Source organism: Belonocnema kinseyi, chromosome 7, assembly GCF_010883055.1.
Source record: "Belonocnema kinseyi isolate 2016_QV_RU_SX_M_011 chromosome 7, B_treatae_v1, whole genome shotgun sequence".
NCBI classification, from domain to species: domain Eukaryota; kingdom Metazoa; phylum Arthropoda; class Insecta; order Hymenoptera; family Cynipidae; genus Belonocnema; species Belonocnema kinseyi.
This window is the reverse complement of record NC_046663.1, coordinates 78,693,376-78,711,582: the sequence shown is the minus strand read 5'-3', so window position 1 is coordinate 78,711,582 and position 18,207 is coordinate 78,693,376. Positions and strand designations below refer to the sequence as shown.

Genomic DNA, 18,207 nt, shown 5'->3' with positions numbered 1-18,207 from the left:
AAAATTAAAATTCGAAAATTTTTTCTAAAGCCTCCAGGGGACTTCGTTTTCGCACGAAAAAATTTTATGTGCCCTTATTGCATCCGGACCCACAATTGGTGAGTCTTCGTGACTTTTTCGGTTTAAATAGATCATATTTTTCAAGTAAATTTAAATTAAAAATTGTGGTTTTGGAAAATGAAAAATTAGGGAAAAGTCAGGGAATTTTAAAAATGATGTTTTGCGCCCACCCTGCTTAAGGAAGATGGGACCCTCACTGTCGGAGAAAACCCCCTAGGAGTCATTTTCGGAATATCGGATACCTTGTGCGACTAAATATTTGTCTTTGGTTAAAAAAACGTATCTCTAGAGCTAAACTCGATTCAGGCGATTAATTGTCCTCTGAGTCAACAAGTACTTCGAGTGCAAGTTTTCTTTTACCTTTCTTTTCTTCCCTCATCCTCGCTCGAAGTCTTCCAATTTCTCCTCGCTCGTTTATACGTCTAAGTTGCTCGGCGCGTGTTTCCCTCTTGGATAAAATTGGCGAGAACGTATCTCAGGTTGCTAAATTCGAGGTTTTCTTTGTTTCAGGAAATGACATCGACGGTGACGCCGCTGGTGCCAACAATCGCACAAACACCAAGGAAAGAGGTGGAGTCCAAATACACCTTCAACCCAGTGCTTGCAAAGGTGAGAATGACATTCATTTAATTAATTAGGGTAAACCTAGGTCAGAGAAACCCTGTAATTCAGGGTTAATTCAGAAATCTTATTTAAAATCTGGCAAAAGTCAGAGAATGTCTGTAAGTGGTACTTTAAATAACTGCCACGGATTATAAATTTGAAATTAAATTTTTATTTGAAATAGCTTTATTCCGTTTATAAAAGATTCGATGTACAAAATGTTACAAGAATAAGTTTCTGGTCTTTGAATATTAATGGATACGGAAAATGAACAACTGGTCAGGATAAAATCAGGTACTTTTGAAAACAAATCAGTAATTGATGTGCCTTGTATTTATATTTATATTTCAAATGAAATTCATTAACAAATTCATGTTTTTTGTTTCTAAATTTAATTACTTGGTTGAAGACTGAACTACTTTTTTTAAACAATTTTTTTCTTGAAGATTCATCATTTTAATAATAATTGATGTTACTTGTTTTTCTTTACATGATCTTAAATCAATATTTTTAAACTATTGATTTTTCGTTTTTCAGTTTTTAATATTTTTCGCTTATTGATTTAACACCAGGTATAGAAAAACAACTAACATAAATTACAATTAATATATTTATAAATATCTGTTTAACACCGTCAATTCAAAAAATAACATTCATCATTTTCAATTGAAAATTCATATTTTATGGTTGAAGTAAATAAATTTCAAATTTTGAAATTTTATTTTGAAATTTTTTTACTCTTTTCATAACAAAATTCTATTTTGCAATTCGTGCTTTAGGTTGGTACAACTTTCTACGGAGGGAAATTGAAATAAAAATACGCGTGGTTTCTCATTAGAGGGTCTTAACCGATTTTCTGCGGAATGAGTTTCATTGCCAATTCGAAATCTTAGATCAGTGTTCTTCGATTCATGCCTTTCATGCTTATGTTCGCGGTATAAACACTGCACCGATAGAATTCAAATTGCCTGGTGCGCTTGGCACAAGGAGTCTCGTGCCACTTGGCATCGTGTCAAGAGGCAAGAATTGAACGCGTATGCTTCGGGAGGACGACTCATTTTACTCTGTCGAAGTCCGACGAGGCAGGAGCCGAAGAAAAAGAGGAAGAACGTACGAAAACAGATATTCCGCTTCACCCCGATCTTCGTCAGCCTGTGACTGAGAAATTAGCTTGTAAATGTGGGTTAATTTCGTCTCGCGCCTAAGGCGCATTCGCAAACGTAAATCCTCCACTTGCCAAGCTGCCCGACGAAAGAAAAAGAAAGTAACTTTGGAATACTGAGAATTTTCTTAAACATCCATACAAATTGTTGGGAAGCTCATTCACACCGTACACGTACAGGGTGGCCACAGGTCAGGGAATAATCGGAAATTAGGAAAACGTTAGGGGTTTTCTGATAGAAGCAAGAAGTAAGATAATTGTCAAGAATTATAGTCAGTGAATTTGAAAAAAAAAAACGTTGTAAAAGTCAGAGATTTTCTGTAAGAATCAAGAAGTAAGTTACTGTTAAGAATAATAAATTAAAAATGTACCAATTTTTATTTAAAAATCAGCGAATGTGAAAAAAGCTGAAAAAATCAGATTTTTTTATAGAAGCAAGAAGTAAGTAACGGTTAAGAATAACAAATTCACAAATTTTAATTTTAAAGTCAGCATTTTTTTTATCTGGGAAAATCCAGGAAAAGTCAGGGATTTAACGTGAGAAGCGAGAAGTAAGTTACTCTCAAGAATAATAAATGATAAATTTACAAATTTTAATAAAAAATTGTTTTATTCCATTTACAAAAGATTCTATATTCGTATTTGTAGCTATAAAATTGGTCCTTTTAAATTGAAAACTGGTATATTTGGTAGAATAGTCTTTTGATTGAAAATTAATATTTTAAGCTTGAAAGTTAATTATTTTTAATTACAAACTTTGCTATCATATTTTTGTCAATAATTCCTTATCTTCTAACTATTTTGTGAAAAAGTCATCTTTTTATTGAAATTTCATCTTTTAAGGTTGAAAGTTAATTCTTTTTTATTAAAAGGTATACTATCATATTTCGGGTCTAGAATTAATGTCTTTTGTTGAAAAATTCTACTATTTGACTGAAAATTAAATTGTTCTGTTGAACATTCAAATATTTTCTTAAAAAATCGTCTTATTTGATTGAATATTATTTCTTTTTATTTAAAAAGTCTATTATTATATTTTGCACTTACAATTTATCTCTGGTGGTTAATAATGATATTGTTTGATTAAAAAGTGATCTACATGAAATAGTAAAAAAATTACTTTTTATTACTTTATTTAAAATAAAAAATAATTTTAAATAAAATTAATTTTATTTCAGTTATTTTAAATGAATTTGTTTTAATAATTAAAATAAATTTAAACATAAAATTTAATATTATTTTCTTGCATAATGTAATATATAAATAATATTTTTAATTCAACCCCAGAACTTTTGCGTTTATTAAATCAGAGTTTATTAAACTTCGTAATTGGATACAAATTTAATTAATTAAACTTGTTGATCTTTTCTTTAGTGGGAAATGTGTGGATTGGATGTGAAATTAAATGAAATTTGTGGTTGAGAGTAGATATTAAGTTTGAATAGTGGTGGCTGCTTGGATTTGCATCAAGCAGCATCCAGTAGACTAAACGCAGAACTTTCGTTTTTGATGCTTGAAAGTTTCATATCCCACAGCTTCAAGGTTGTAAACGCAGAGCTTAAAGTTTCCAGTTGGGAATTTTCAAACAGTTGCTTCCCTACTCGAGTAAAAGACAAACACAGCGGTTGAAAAGTCGATTTCGAAAAAGCATTCACGTGTTGATAATTTTGAAGTTTGTATTATTATACCATTAGACCATTTCCCTTGCGGGGTAAGCGTGACTCACTCGGCCACTAGGTAATGTGGGGAAGGAGTTATAGATTTTTAGATTGCTCTAAAATTCTCGTGTTACTTATTTAAATAACACGTTCGTTCCGCAATACTGCTCCAACCCAGATTGCTGATCAATCTCTCTAGCGTTCACCATAAGTGAACAGCCTCCAAAAGTCATCATGTGTAGCTTCCCACTCGTGCCCATTAATGTCCAAGGTCTTTTGTTTCAAGCGTCATTCACTTCACTGGCACTTTTTATAAAGTATTTGTCGCCACCATTTTCTGGTCTGCCATACTTTTTCTAGCTTTATTCACGTCCATGCATTTTTCATGCAAGCTCTTGTGTTTTTTTGGCTTCTTATATTTCATCGAATTAAGGTCTCATTTACACATTCTAAGCATTTTTTCCGCAGTCTCCCTCTGGGAACACTGCCATTTACTTTACCTTGATACACACATTTCGTTAGTCGTTCATCTTTCATTCTCTTATCGCGCCCAAACCATTTTAAAGAATTTCTTTCACATATGTTAACTAGTGTCTCCTCTTCGTCACATTCTTTGAGGATTATCTCATTACTCACTTTGTCTATCAGTGTTTTGCCGCACATCATGCTCAGGAATTTCATTTTGATCGCATTAATTTTACTCTTATCCTTTTCTTGATAGGTCCGTGTCTTACAATCGTATTGCACAGTCAGTATAAATATAGAATTATGTATTGCCCTTTTAGCTTTTCTTGATATAATTTTACTTCTGATAATGGGCTCTGCTTTACCGATAACCTTCTTACCCTCGTTTATACGCCTATCTAAATCTAGAATCATAATTTAGACTTTGAGACAGAAAATTTCCATAAAGAATTATTATTTGACTTGAAACAGTGAACTTTTGACATGGAACGGAAATGCTTAAAAACCATTTTTATTCTGATTTAGAACAAGGGAATTTAAAAATCCTTATTCAAATCAGAATTGTAATTGTTATGACCAAAAATTTTCTGATGTTGCAACTTAGAATTTTCTTTTCCAAAATTCCCTATTCGAAATCAGAAATATTTTTAATCTTTTGAATGTTAGAAATCTCTTGAAATCTTAATAAAAAAGTTTGTAATCATTCAAATCTTTTGAACTTTTTTAAACTGAATGGGAAAAATCAAAACTTGACCAGAAGAAAACCAGGAAATTACCGGCAATTTAAAAACCTCAATCGGGTAGAAACCCTCATAATTATTCAGTGGAAGCTTTTGTTTCAAACCCACTTCAAAGTAGATTGTGTTTCTCCTTTTCTAAAAACTCGAACAGTATAAGAAAAACATATGAGTAAAAATAAAAAAATTTGTAACTTATCTATATTTTCTCTTTGCAGCTCACCGAAGTCACAGCACCTGCACCTGAACCACCGAGGCCTCGTAAGTAATTTTTCTTAGTCCACCCGCATTTCAATTTCTTGAGTTGCATTTTTCATTTAATCTTTCATGCTTGATTAAATTTTTTTATAAGCATAAGTTGCGTCGCAATTGTGTTGCTTGATTGAAATCCCTTAATGGGGCGAAAGTGGTTTCATGAATTAACCGTATGACCTGCTGAGGTTTTACCCCCTCCAGAAAGCTGGTCGACAGAATACACACAAAGTCTGTTTTACACTAGCTTTTATCAGCATTTCAAGCTTTACTAATATTTGAAAGTAGGCCGTATAGGGTTTCGTGCACCGTTTGCGTAATTGGGTATATTTGTACAACATCCCTCAGGTTTACCCCTTCAGCAGGTCCCTTTTAACACTTGTCGTTTGTGCCTCGCGACCGCAAATGAACCGTCCTACACGGTTTCGCGCTTAAATTACGCATTGACGTCAAACTCTGCATCAGTAGCCGGGCTTGTTTCGAATCTCATCGGAAATCATTCACGGGGTGTTGCGGCCGTCATTATCTCTCTAATTGTCTACATGTGCCACCTCTGTTTCACTGCAAGTTCACAATTGAAGAGTAGAACAGGAAAACGAATAAACACACATTTTGTCGAAAATGAGATTATTAGGTAAAAAATTTTATTTAAATTGAAAGTGGAACCTTTTGCTTTAAGATTAGTTTTTTGAAAAAAATGTTTCCGCCACCTATCTTAAATGGTAACTGGTTTTTACTGCACGTACGATCGCGTACTACTCATCACCCGGGCGAATGTACGCACATCAAAAACCTGTTATCGCTCAAGATAGTAGATGGAAACGTTTATTTAAAAAAAAACTTATCTTAAAGCACAAGTTTCCACCTTCAATTTGAGCCCTATTAGAAGAACGTCAGACTTGCCCCCTTCGTTATTAAAAAAATGGTAAGAAATGCAAATGTTCTCAAATGGTTGATTTTTTTTAAATCAAACTTTTTTCTCCTCTACTCAGGAACTAAGAATTTAGAAATGCGAGTCTTAGATTTTAATTAAATCAGAAATTAGATTTTATAGAACGTTTTATGTCTCCTGAAAATATGAGAAATATGGGTTGTTTCGTTTTGCTCTATTAGTTTTCAATTAGGTTTAGCCTTGAACTAGCCTCCATTTTAGGTTTAATTTAAAGGGATTTTAAGGGATTCAAAGGATGTTTAAAGATTTTAGGGAATTTTTAAGAATTCCAAGGGATGTAATTAATTTGAAGAGATTTTTAAGGTATTTTAAAAGATTACAGGGGATTTTATATGATTTGCGAAGATTGTAAGGACTCTGAAGGATTTTAAAAGCTCTCAAGTTATTTTAATTAATTTCCCAGGATTTCGGGAAATAGCGTCAGATTTCAAAGAATTTAACGAGACTTTATAAAACCCTAATGTATTTCAAACAAATTTGTTCACAAGAAGTGACGGATTTCATAGGGTTTCAAAGATTTAAAAAGATTTTCAAATATTTTATGCAATTCATTTAAATCATGTGAAACTCACCCTAAATTCCGAATAATTTATCCTGAATTATTTAGAATTCTCTCTAACTCTCTTGAATTCTTAGGTATTTCATTAAATTCTTTTCAATTCACTGGATTTTTTTATTTCACTTTGAATTTTGATGAATTTCATCGAATTCTTTTCATTTCTCTTATATTCTTCTAAATTCACTCGAATTTTTCTGAAATGAATACAATTTTTCCAATTCATATGAGTTTTTTTAATGCAACTTGAATTCGTTCAAAGTCTTATAAATCAAATTCTTTTCAATTCATTTAAATTCAAAAGAACATCATTATTAATGCACATTAGTCACTTTTTCTATATAAATTGATCACCTTTACAAAATTTATGAATTTCAATTTTAAATTTGAGCTTTCGACAGTCTTGTATCGTAATTATTGAAAAAACTAGTATGCGAACCTTTCTGACAGCGAATGGTTCAAAAATTGTAGCTGATAATACTGGCACACTTTTACACTTGTTTCCTAATATTTTGGCCTAAGACTACTTATTAAAAACTACTTTCTTTGCTCTAGACTACTTTCTTGATACTCTTTTCAGTGATTGTATGTAAAACATTGGACGTACTGAACAATGTCAATTTTTCACTGAAATTGAATGAAACGTCGATTATTGTGTTTAACCGAATTAGCAGAACCCAATAAGTAAACTAAACAAAAACAAGTATTTGTGAAATTTGAAGTTAGCAAACTTCAAATTAGAAATACAAGATATAAACTATTTAACGAATTCGAAAAGCAAAGATACTATTTTTTTTTTAATATATGCTAAATTTGAATCTGAAATTGTCCTGTTTTTAAGGTTTTAATCTTAAATTATTTAATTTTATACGGTTTCAAATTAAACTCGTTTTAATTTAAAAGTTTTTAATTTAAAGTATAGACTTTTTCCAATACTTTGAGACTAAATAATTTTAATGATTTTAACATAAAATTATACAATTCATAATTTCTCTTTAACACTTAGAACGAAATCTCCGCCTTACATGCAGATATAGTTTACATATAATATAATAATAATATAATTAATAATGTAATGCTATAACTATAATAATATAATTTGCACATACAAATTGACGTGTAAAAGGATGCTCCGTTATAAGTGTCAACGCCATAGAGCAGTTTGAAGCCTAAAACTGACAGGTTGAACTATGTAACTTACTTGATAGAAGCTTCTTTACTTTTCAATTTATTTTATGAATCTATTTTGAATTATAACTTTCGAAACCCTTGATCATATGCAAATGATTTTATAATATTAATTTGAGTTTGAGTTAAGAAGCTTAATCAAAATATTGTAGCTTCTCACCCAACCTTTCAGCTATAAATCCATAACCTCAAATCTAATCTCCTTTCTTGCTTCATTAATTATTTATTAGGGTCTGAACAACCATCATACTCGGGACAAGAAAGCTCATACTGAATAGAAATTACTTGCTACTTTTAACGTTAATGATAATAAACATTTTTTATCAAATTCAATTTGTATATAAGTAGCAATTACTAGTAGTTACTTTATATAACAAGTAGCAAAATAGCTATTACTTATTTCTTATTTTGATTGCCTAATTATCAGATAAAAATATATGCTTAAATTAAAGCTATTATCGAGTATAATTAATAACCATAAATTAAAATAAATATTAAAATAGGTACGTCTACTTTTATACCATTTTAATTTAGTTTAAATCGGCTAAAAGAGATTCTAGAATTCTGAGTTTTAAATTATGAACATATTTTTAAAATAGATCTATCTTGAATGCTTATCTTTTTTAATGTCAGTTTTGAAATATCCCAAGTCAAGTTTTCCATTTTAAATCTTTTAAATGGAAGAATTTTTAATATAAATCGTCAGATTTATTTATAGAATTTTAATTAAAAATCTTCAATATTAAAAACTCATATTAAAACAAGTCAAGTTTTCAATTCTAAATCTTCCAAATTGAAAAAATTTCAAATGTAAATCATAAAGTTCACAAAATTTTCCCATACAAAACTTAAAAGTTGCATAATTTTTAATTGTAAAATTTGAAAATAATAATTTATAATTCAGTTTTGCAATTTTAAAGAGTTATAATTAAAAATTCTTGAATTTTGATAATATACCTAAAATTGAAAATTCTTCAATGGCAGTGAACCCTAGATATAGGGTCTCCTGATGATTTCTTCCGAGAATTGACGTTGAGCTGCAAGCTGGCGTAAAATGAACTGCGCGGGGTGAGCGGCGGTTGCTCAGAAGTGAACAAACAAAAGCGTTTTCTACGAAACGCCCTCTATCTGGGTAATTCCCCACCAAGGTCAGCCCCAAAATCTGCCCAGTCTCAGAGTTTCACTGTATCATCAATAAAAATGACGCATTGATTTCTTTTTTGGAAACGCTCATAATTTTTTACATGCACTTTAGTTGTAATTCATTTTTTTCAATGAACTTGACAAAAGTGTGGACAAAGCGAATTAATAAATTTGAAGATTATTGTATACAATAATATTATAATATCAATACAATACTTTATACAGAAGTAAATATAAAATATGTGATTAGTTACAAAGAGGGTTTTGCCCACTTTCTCGATTCTCATTTATGGCCAAAAATACGTAGGTGTGATAGTCACGCTCCTTAAAGTTTTTTCCTGTCCGATGGTGATGGAAAAGGCTGTGGATTCCCGAGGGGAGCGTGATCGTATCGTGAATTATTTCGCGTTCCAACAATCATCCAACAGGTGCGTGAGTTTCTTCCATTCTCAGTCACCCTCCTTTCCATTGTAACAAAATGGAATGGCTAAGGGGTGAGAAAGTTCAGTGCAATAGTTATACATACTCAGTCCCGTCACCTTCCGATTAAAGCCCGTTCCCCGCGCAAAATCATTTTATTCCACTTTCTTTCATTGAATGATCCATTCGAAAAGGAGCCTAGAAATCGATTTAATACACAATACCGATGTGAAATGTCAATTGTGAATATGGGAAGAGTTTCAACAACTGTATTGCGATTTCAATCTGCTTATTCTGTGATTAATCAACCTGATTTAAAATTACAATAAAGTTTAATAACTTCCTTACATACTGTATTTAGTTCCATATTACATTGCGACGGTTAAGTAATTAGTTTCGTTTGCTTAATTTGTTTTACTTTTTAATTAAAACATGTACTAGCAAGCATTCAAAGCATTTAGAAGCTTTTTTTTGTCGGAGTCTGGTACTATCAGTTGAATTTCCTGCAAAATCCTTACTATTTTCACGGAAATTAATATTAATTAATATATGTAATCATTTTCGAGAGGGGGATTGCGATGCAAAAAAAACATTGGATTTTTAGAACACCCTAATAATTTATATTGTTAAATTTCCCATTTACCACCTTGATCAAAAAGTTTTAGGACTTTATTTTTAAAATCAAAAATACAAGTTTATTCATCATACACAGTAAAGAAAAAGATCAATTTTGTTGCAGAGCATTTTGCTCCAGCGATTATTTGACTCTCGAGATCATAATGATTTTCCATTCGGATCAATTTGATCTCTCTTTTGGGTTAACTTTTCAGACTAAACAAAATGGCCGCCAATTTTTGGCGCCGTTGTAATAAGGACATAACCTAAAAAAGGTATCTAACCGCACGCAAGTGACAACTACACTTAACAGGTGATATTTTCTAATAACAGATTTCGTTATTTTTTTAACTTTTCAAGTACACTGCACGATCGGAAACCATAAAAAGCTTGAATATGTGCTAAAGTATTTTAAGAACGTGAGCCATCTTGGTTTGACATCATACATGATCCCGAATCAGATCATTATGATCTCAAAAGTCGATCATTCCCTTCGACAGATCAAAATACTCTTGATTTCGGTATCATTTTTGTTGCATATCAAAATGATATTGATTTCGGCATCATTTTGAACATTTTTTTTACTGTGTAATCGATATTGTCCCCTTCAAAGTACTCCCCATCGACTGCAACGCCCTTATGCCAGCGCTTGATCCAATCCTCGAAACATGTTTTATAATCGGTTTGCGGTATGGCCATCAGAGCCATCTTCGATTTTTCCAAAACCTCATCTCGGGTGCTGTAACGCGTTCCGCGGAGCGGTTTCTTGAGTCGACCGAATAGGAAAAAGTCGCGGGGAGCCAAATCAGGTGAATTCGGAGGTTTTTGGATGGTATTCGTTTCGTGTTTAGCGAAATGCTCACGGATAACGATGGCATTTTGCGACGGTGAAAATCGGAATCACAGTAAAAAAAAAGGTGTTTAAAATGATACCGAAATCAATATCATTTTGATATGCAACAAATATGATACCGAACTCAAGAACATTTTGATCGGCCGGAGTGAATGATCGACTTTTGAGATCATAGTGATCTGATGCGAGATCATGTATAAAGTCAAACCAATATGGCTTACGTTCTTTGAGTACTTTAGCATATATGCAAGCTTGTTATGATGTCTGATCGTGCAGTGTAACTGAAAAGTTTAAAAAAAAATGGAATCTGATATTAGAAAATATCACCTGTTAACTGTAGTTGTCACTTACGTGCAGTTGGATACAATTTTTAGGTTATGTCGTTATGACACCGGCGCCAAGAACTGGTGGCCATTTTGTTTAGTCTGACAAATGAACCAAAAAATAAGATCAAATTGATCTGAATGGAAAGATCATTATGATCTCGAGAGTCAAATGATCGTCGGAGCAAAATGCTCTGCAACAAAATTAATCCTTTTTTTTACTGTAATCACACACAAAGATGGATTTACATAATACGGCGTCACTTCAACAAATGTCAAGCTATCAAGCTGAAAATCTGACAGAACGTCAATGACACTTCTACCAACACAACAAAAAAAGAATAATTAAAATCGGCCGAACGAGAGCGCCACACGGTGACGATTCCAAGACTTTTTTATCAACGTGGTATATATGTTAGTTTGGGACAAATAAAAAAAAGACGTTCAATTGTTCGAGGGAAAAAACTGTGTTCGGGAAAACACCGGGAATTTTAAATTACCTGATCACTAGATACCCTGGTGATAGACACAAGAGTATTATAAACGATAGTATTAGCTAGTGACGATCATGTGGTTTCGGCGATCGCGGATGGTAGGCAATTCCGAGCGTAGGCTTTTGGATTCGTGACCCGTGATTCTCTTAACCGCATGTTTTCATTGCGTTTATATTATTATTGACCGAATCATTTGACACCCTGGTTATGCCCTTTATATGATATCGAATGTCAACATTGAGACTCGAATGTTGATTTATGCTTGGGAGGGATCTTCTGCAGATTATCCCGAGTTTTAGAGTTCGATTTTCTCAAATGAGGAATCTGTAGCAAGATTTAAAAATCCAAATAGTAGGCTCGCATTGGAAATGTTTGAGTCAACTATTGTCGATTTAGTTTGTAAAAAGTGTCTCTTACATGTTTATGTTAAAAAGTATAGTCAAAGATTAAGTTTCTCATAGCTATGTAGGCTTTGACGTACACATACTCATCGTGACACTGGCGCTGCACGCTCGATTTCCGACAGACATTTTTAAACAGGCTTTGTTGGATTTTTTTCTCGCAACTTTCGTCGTTTTTCCACACATTTTTTTTTACTTTTTTCGACGTTCTTCTTCACGAATAAAACAAAAAGTACGCGTCCTATCAGACAGTGATTCTTAACGAAATTGTCCAAAAATTGGTTATGATAATCTTGTAGGGATTTCGAAAAGAAATATTTTTCTTCTCTTGACTTTTTTTCATATCGTGCGTTTTTCGGCTTCAAATTTTTATTTTCGGTTGATTAGAAAAATTTTGAAAACACTATAACTCTGAGAATTTTCTCTTTATCGAAAAAAGTCATAAGGATAAATTGTTTGTTCTTTTCAATACTATAAATATCCGTGCATAGAATTTTCAAATTCAGAAAAAAGTGGTCTCGAAAATTTTGAAAATGCGCTCACTTTTTGAATTTTTATCAAAAATGGCTGGTTAACGAACTCGTCCTTTCTTTTAGGACCTAGAAAAAGTGAGCCAGAGATCGATTTGATTCGTTCATTTTTTCGAGAGTTATCGTGTTTACGGACGGACGGACGGACAGATAGGACGCCATCGTGAAAACCTGATTTTCGGATTCAGGGGGTCTCGAAACGTGGAGATCCGTTGATAAAGTGTGATGTCAAATTTCCGACAATTCTACTACTTTCTCAATCATAAATGATGAGAATTTAAAAAAAAACTAAAAGGAATTTTGGCGTTTCGTTTGCGGCATATTAACTGCATATAAAAAATGTTCAAACAAATACAAGAAAAAAAATAAATTTTGAAAACATGGTCAGTTATTGAGTTTAGACTGTGGAGCCTTCAATTAGAAAATGTTTGGGTAATGTCCCTAACCAGGGTTTTGATCATTGGGAGTTTGTCCCTGACGCCACTGTTCCGCACGCTTACTTTTTTATGGTCTGTCGCTCGAACCCTTTTGACCGCTGATCTGAAGAGTTATTGGGGCTAGCCGCTAGTGTGGTGGCTCGGCCGGTCGGTTGAGTCGTATCCAGCTTTCTCTTTTAAGTTGAGTTTCCATTTTCTTAAAACTACATTCCTTAAATTAATACTATTAATGATATGGATTTCCAACCTTTGTCTCTCCGTCTGGTTTTGACTCACTGGGACAGGTCGTGAAAAAGCCAAATTGAGAAAAAAGATTTATTCATACACCGCTTACGATTAATGGTAAATTCTGAAGGCATAACTCATACTCTACTGCCACATGTAAGCTAATTTTCCAAACCTTCCTACATATTTGTTTGTATATCAAAAGTGACGCGTACGCACTGAATCGCGGGTTGGAACTCGGGTTATGGTTGAATTATATTAATATCATATTATAAGAAAGATTTATTAGTATAATCTCGACTGGCTTATTTGAGTATCGGTTTAATATGAGTTTTAGAAATTTAATTTAATTGATTTTAAGGTCACAATACGTTATTCCTGCATTGGCACATTTTCAAGGCCTTCATAAATTGACTAAGAGCAATGAAATTTCAACTATCACCGACAGTTTATGTGCAAAGAAAGAAGATTGTACGGTTCGAAGGGTGGAGGAGAGTCGATCTGTCGCAGAAGTAGGCTCGTTTCCGGATTCAGCGGCGGTGCCACCAAGTCGGATCTAGTTGGGGTTGCAGGCGCGATGCTGAACTAGGATGGTTGGCTGGATGGTTTCCATGGAAACCACCTCCTCGTCTCATTGCTCTCACCCTTCCACCATGCGGTGAGAAAGAGAGATGGCGAGAGAAATAAAGAAAGAGCGAGAGAATGGCAGAATCGAGAGATTTGTATGCGGGAGAACATCAGGCAGAAACAGAGAGAGAGAGAGCGACGATGAACACCGCGATGGCCTTTCGTCGGTAGGGACAGACTGAGGATTTTGGGTGGTTGTAGCAGTTAGAAAGAAAGAGAAAGAGTGACGGTTTGCGAGACTGGGGAGGTGAGTTTTTACGCGATCTCGCACACAACAACCCCTCTCTGAAATGAATATGCAAATAGTATCAAAGTATCCATTGTGTGAGGCATTTTCCTTATTGGGTTGTCCCTCAATAAGGTGAATTTACGACACCTACAACCAATGCTTCCATGCTCTCTGGCACTGGAGAAAGTTTCTTTACACTTTGCCAAAGGGCGTGTCGTCATTAAAAGTGTTAATAGATAAACGATAAATTCTGATCGGGTGTGTAGGTAGAATTCAACATATAAAACTTTACAGACTTCACACTCTTTTCCCTTTTCCACTCTTTTTTTCCCTTTTTCTACGAATTGCTTTTTTGTTTCCCCTTTTCTCGTTTTTAGCTTAAATACGAACTGAATGACTAGAACCGAATAGAAAAATCAAACGATTTATGGTTGCAAGTTCACATTTGTTGGTTGAAAAGTCTGCTAATATATTTTTGGTCCATATTTCATTTACATATTTCAGTTAAAAATTTTGCTATTCGCTTGGAAATTTAATTATTTTGTTGAAAATTTAATTATTTTGCTAATAAGTCAGCTTTTCAAATCGAAAATTCAATCGTTTGGTTTAAAAGCCTATTTTTATTGATCATTCGTATTTCTAGATAGAAAATTTGTCCTTTTGGATTGAAAATTCACTTGTTTAGGTAGAAAAGTGTACTATTGTGTTTCTGGTTCAGAATTGATCTCTTTTGGTTAAAAATGCTACTGTTTGATTGGAAATTTAAATATTTCGTCGAACATTGAACAATTTTGTTAAGAAGTCATCGTTTTTACTCGATAATTGAACTGTTTTTTTTAACATTGGAATTTTTTAGGTATAAAATTTGTTGTATTCGATAGAAATTAATCTTTTTCGGCAGAAAAGTTATCTTTCTTGATTGAAAATTCAACTGTCTTCCTAAGATTAGTCTCTTTAGGTTGAAAATTCAACTGTTTTGTTCAAAATTCGTCTGTTGCTTAAAATTTCCACTGTTCGCTTGAAAATTTATCTTCGGGTTTCAAAGTCAATGATTTTCTAAAACACTGAACTTTTGAGCTTGAAAACTGTTAAAAATTCATATTTTTTGGTTAAATTTAACAGTTTTTTATAAAAAATAAAATCTTTTTAGTTGAAATATCAGCTATCGTATGTTTCGTTTTGGTTGAAGGTTCATCCCTTGAGTTAAACATTAAACTTTTTTGTTGAAAATTCGTATTTTTTGGTTGAATTAAACTGTTTTTTTTATTAAGAAATAAAAATCATGTTCAGTTAAAATATATTAACTATTATATTTTTCGTTATTAATTAATCTTTATCTTGGATTCAAAGTTCATCTTTTTTTGGTAAAAAAATGGTCTTTCTTGTTTGAAAATGAATTTTTTGTTGAGAATTTCACTGCTTTAATTATAAATGTTACTTTCTTTTAAAAAATCGTCTTTTTGTCTTAAAAATACAAGTTATTTGTTGAAAATTCATTTCTGTTTGATTTCGTTGAAAATGATTACTTTCGTTATTTTGATAATTCAACTGTTTGGTAGAAAAATCATCTTTTGGGGTCTAAATTTCAATATATTTCGATCACACGATCACCCTGGTTTTGAGTTAATTTTGGACTGTTAAGTCTAACTCCAGCTTTATAAAGTTAAGCAATGAAATAACTTCGGAAATCCCGCATCTTCAATATCTAAGAAATATTTCTCTTTCCAAACTAAATACCTGAATCTGCTCTATGGATTGAAACTATTGAATTTAAGTCAAGAATGAACGGAATTCAGAATACCTTTTCTCGAGCACTGAGAAATCTGATGTCTCGCTTGCATGCGCCATTATCGTTTCCGATAACAGAGTATGCGGAGAACGGAAACTTGGAAAGGATGGAGGGATCGAGGTGCATGACACGGAGAGACGGTCGCCGGAAGTCGATCTCCACAGAATAGCGTCGAAGTTGGTCCAAATTAAGTATTGAATATCGATCGCATTGACCTACTTGTCCAATTACATTGCCCTGTGACTATACCACGAAAGCACACTTCAACCCCAACATGATCTTCCAGAATGTTTTCATAGTTAGGTCTGGTCCCTGAGGTACGAAGACATCGGTGATTTTCAAGTAATTCCACTCCCCCACCCCGATTTCTATTCTCTCTCGCTATGAGGGCGCAGTTAATAGGTAATCGTTGTAAATGTTGTACAGCGAGCTGCAGAAATCGAACAATTAACTCGATTTGCCGAACGAACAAGGTGCAGTGAATTTCAACTAAAATTGAACAAACCGCACCATTTTGCCTTCGGAGGCCTCATTTTAGAATCGACAGTTTTTTTCTGCACAAATCATCAAAGGGGATAAAAACGGAGAGGAGAGCGCACATTTTGATCATGAATTTTCCAATCGTTCGGCTAGTTTACTTTGTTAAATGCAGCTTGTTTGAATGAACGTGCTTTTCGACCAAACTGTTCTTAAATTGAGGGTGAAATAAAGTTTTAACCACCTGTACCGACATATGAGATTTGTATAAATGTTAATCGATACATTTAACGAATTAATAAATATAAACTTATATTCATACACGCATATAGTTCCCCATAAAGTTTTAATTTGATACTGACAGACACTAATTGCATTGGGAGCGACCTTCATCAATTATACATATACCACTTTGTTACCAGAGGCAGGCTATTATGGAAAAAAGTGACATCGAAGAAGCGATGCATGAACTTTTTTCTTGTCAGCATAACATAATCAGTACCGTTCTATCTATTTGTATTCGAAACAAGTTTAGATTCAGTTGCATCCACCGTTGCCGACATGTATTTATTTATTATATGGCTCGTTCAGTTTTCACATTAAATGCACCGAAGCTACTACATCACAGCAGTTTATTTCGTCTTTGTAAAGTAAGACTTAAAAACATGAACATGCACTTGTTTTTCATGTCTTCCCGCTTCTCGAAATATATTGCGTAATATTTCGCGCAAACCTGCTTTTTGCGATCTTTGTTCTCGCAGAGTCGACTTCTTCGTGGTCGATTCTATCAAGTTGGTGATGATTTTTTTTGGCAACGCAACAAAATGGACTGTAAGAAGCCTGTTTGGAATTAAGTTATAAACTGAATAAAATAAGTAAAGTCAGGAAATGGAAGGGAAAAGCCTGAAAGACATAGGGAATTATCGATAAACTTAAGTTTATAAAATTCTGTATAAATGGTTTCCAGACTTCATACTCTTTACCCTATTCACACCTTTTCCCACTCTTTCAAGAATTCTCATTTTTTCCCTGTTTGTAAGAAAATTTCCCTTTTTCTTGTTTTTAGCTTAAATAAAAACTAAATGAATAGAACCCAATAAGAAAATTCTACTATTGGGTATTGGGAAATTTCATCAATTTCCAGCAAAAAATAAAATGATTAAATTTGCAGTTAAGAAAAGTAATTTTCAACACAAAGTAAAGGAATTTTCAACAAAATGATTAAGTCTTCTACCAATAAAATGATTTCTTAACAATGTCGTACTTAAACTCTGAACCAAACTGTTGAATATGGTTAGAAATGCGTTTTTTGTTTGTTAAAAATTAAGTTTTCAACTAAAAATGTAACTTCCATTTTTCGTTGAAAATTCATCATTTTTAGTTAAAGATTGAACTATTTTGTTAAAATTTTATCGTTTATTAGATTTTTTTTGATAATGCATCTTTTTTGGTTCAATTCAACTCTATTTGATTTAAGATTAAAATGTTTTTGGGAGTTTCAACTATTATCTTTTTTATTGAAAATTCGACTATTCGAGCTCCTTTTTTTAAACCTTAATCTTTGTAGGTTAAAAATTCAACTATTTTGTTAAAAATTCATCTTTATTGGTCGGAAATTGAATTGAGTTTTGTTGAAAATTCGTCCTTTTAAATATAAACTTTATCTTTTTTTTGGTAGAGAAGTTCTTGTTTCAACATTCAACTATCAGCTAAAAATTAGTCTGTTTCGTTTGAAAATTCAAAATATATTGTTTGAATATGCAACTGTTTTGGTTGAAGTTTTTTTTTATTCGACCGTTCAGTTGAAAATTTAACTATTTTGACAAAAATTCAAGTATTTTGTTAAAAAATCGTCTCTTGCCAGAAAGTTTAACTATTTTGTTGTAAATGCAAACGTTTGTTCTACATTAATATTGTTCTTAACAATTCAACTATTTGGTTAAAGAATTAGGTATTTTGAATTTAAAAGTCAACTGCTTGTTATTGAATTTATTATGGTGCATATGCATTA

The 18,207-nt window shown here is 32.7% G+C and overlaps 1 protein-coding gene across 8 annotated transcripts in view; it reads left to right on the top strand.

Moving 5' to 3' along the window:
• Positions 1–18,207, top strand: part of LOC117177056 (AF4/FMR2 family member 4-like) — a 376,982-nt gene that overhangs the window by 291,053 nt on the left and 67,722 nt on the right. For all 8 annotated transcript variants that reach the window (XM_033367529.1, XM_033367526.1, XM_033367525.1 and 5 more), the window contains 2 exons: positions 571–669; positions 4,904–4,946. In XM_033367529.1, the coding sequence (XP_033223420.1) occupies positions 571–669; positions 4,904–4,946 (142 nt within the window). The remainder of the gene's footprint in view (positions 1–570; positions 670–4,903; positions 4,947–18,207) is intronic.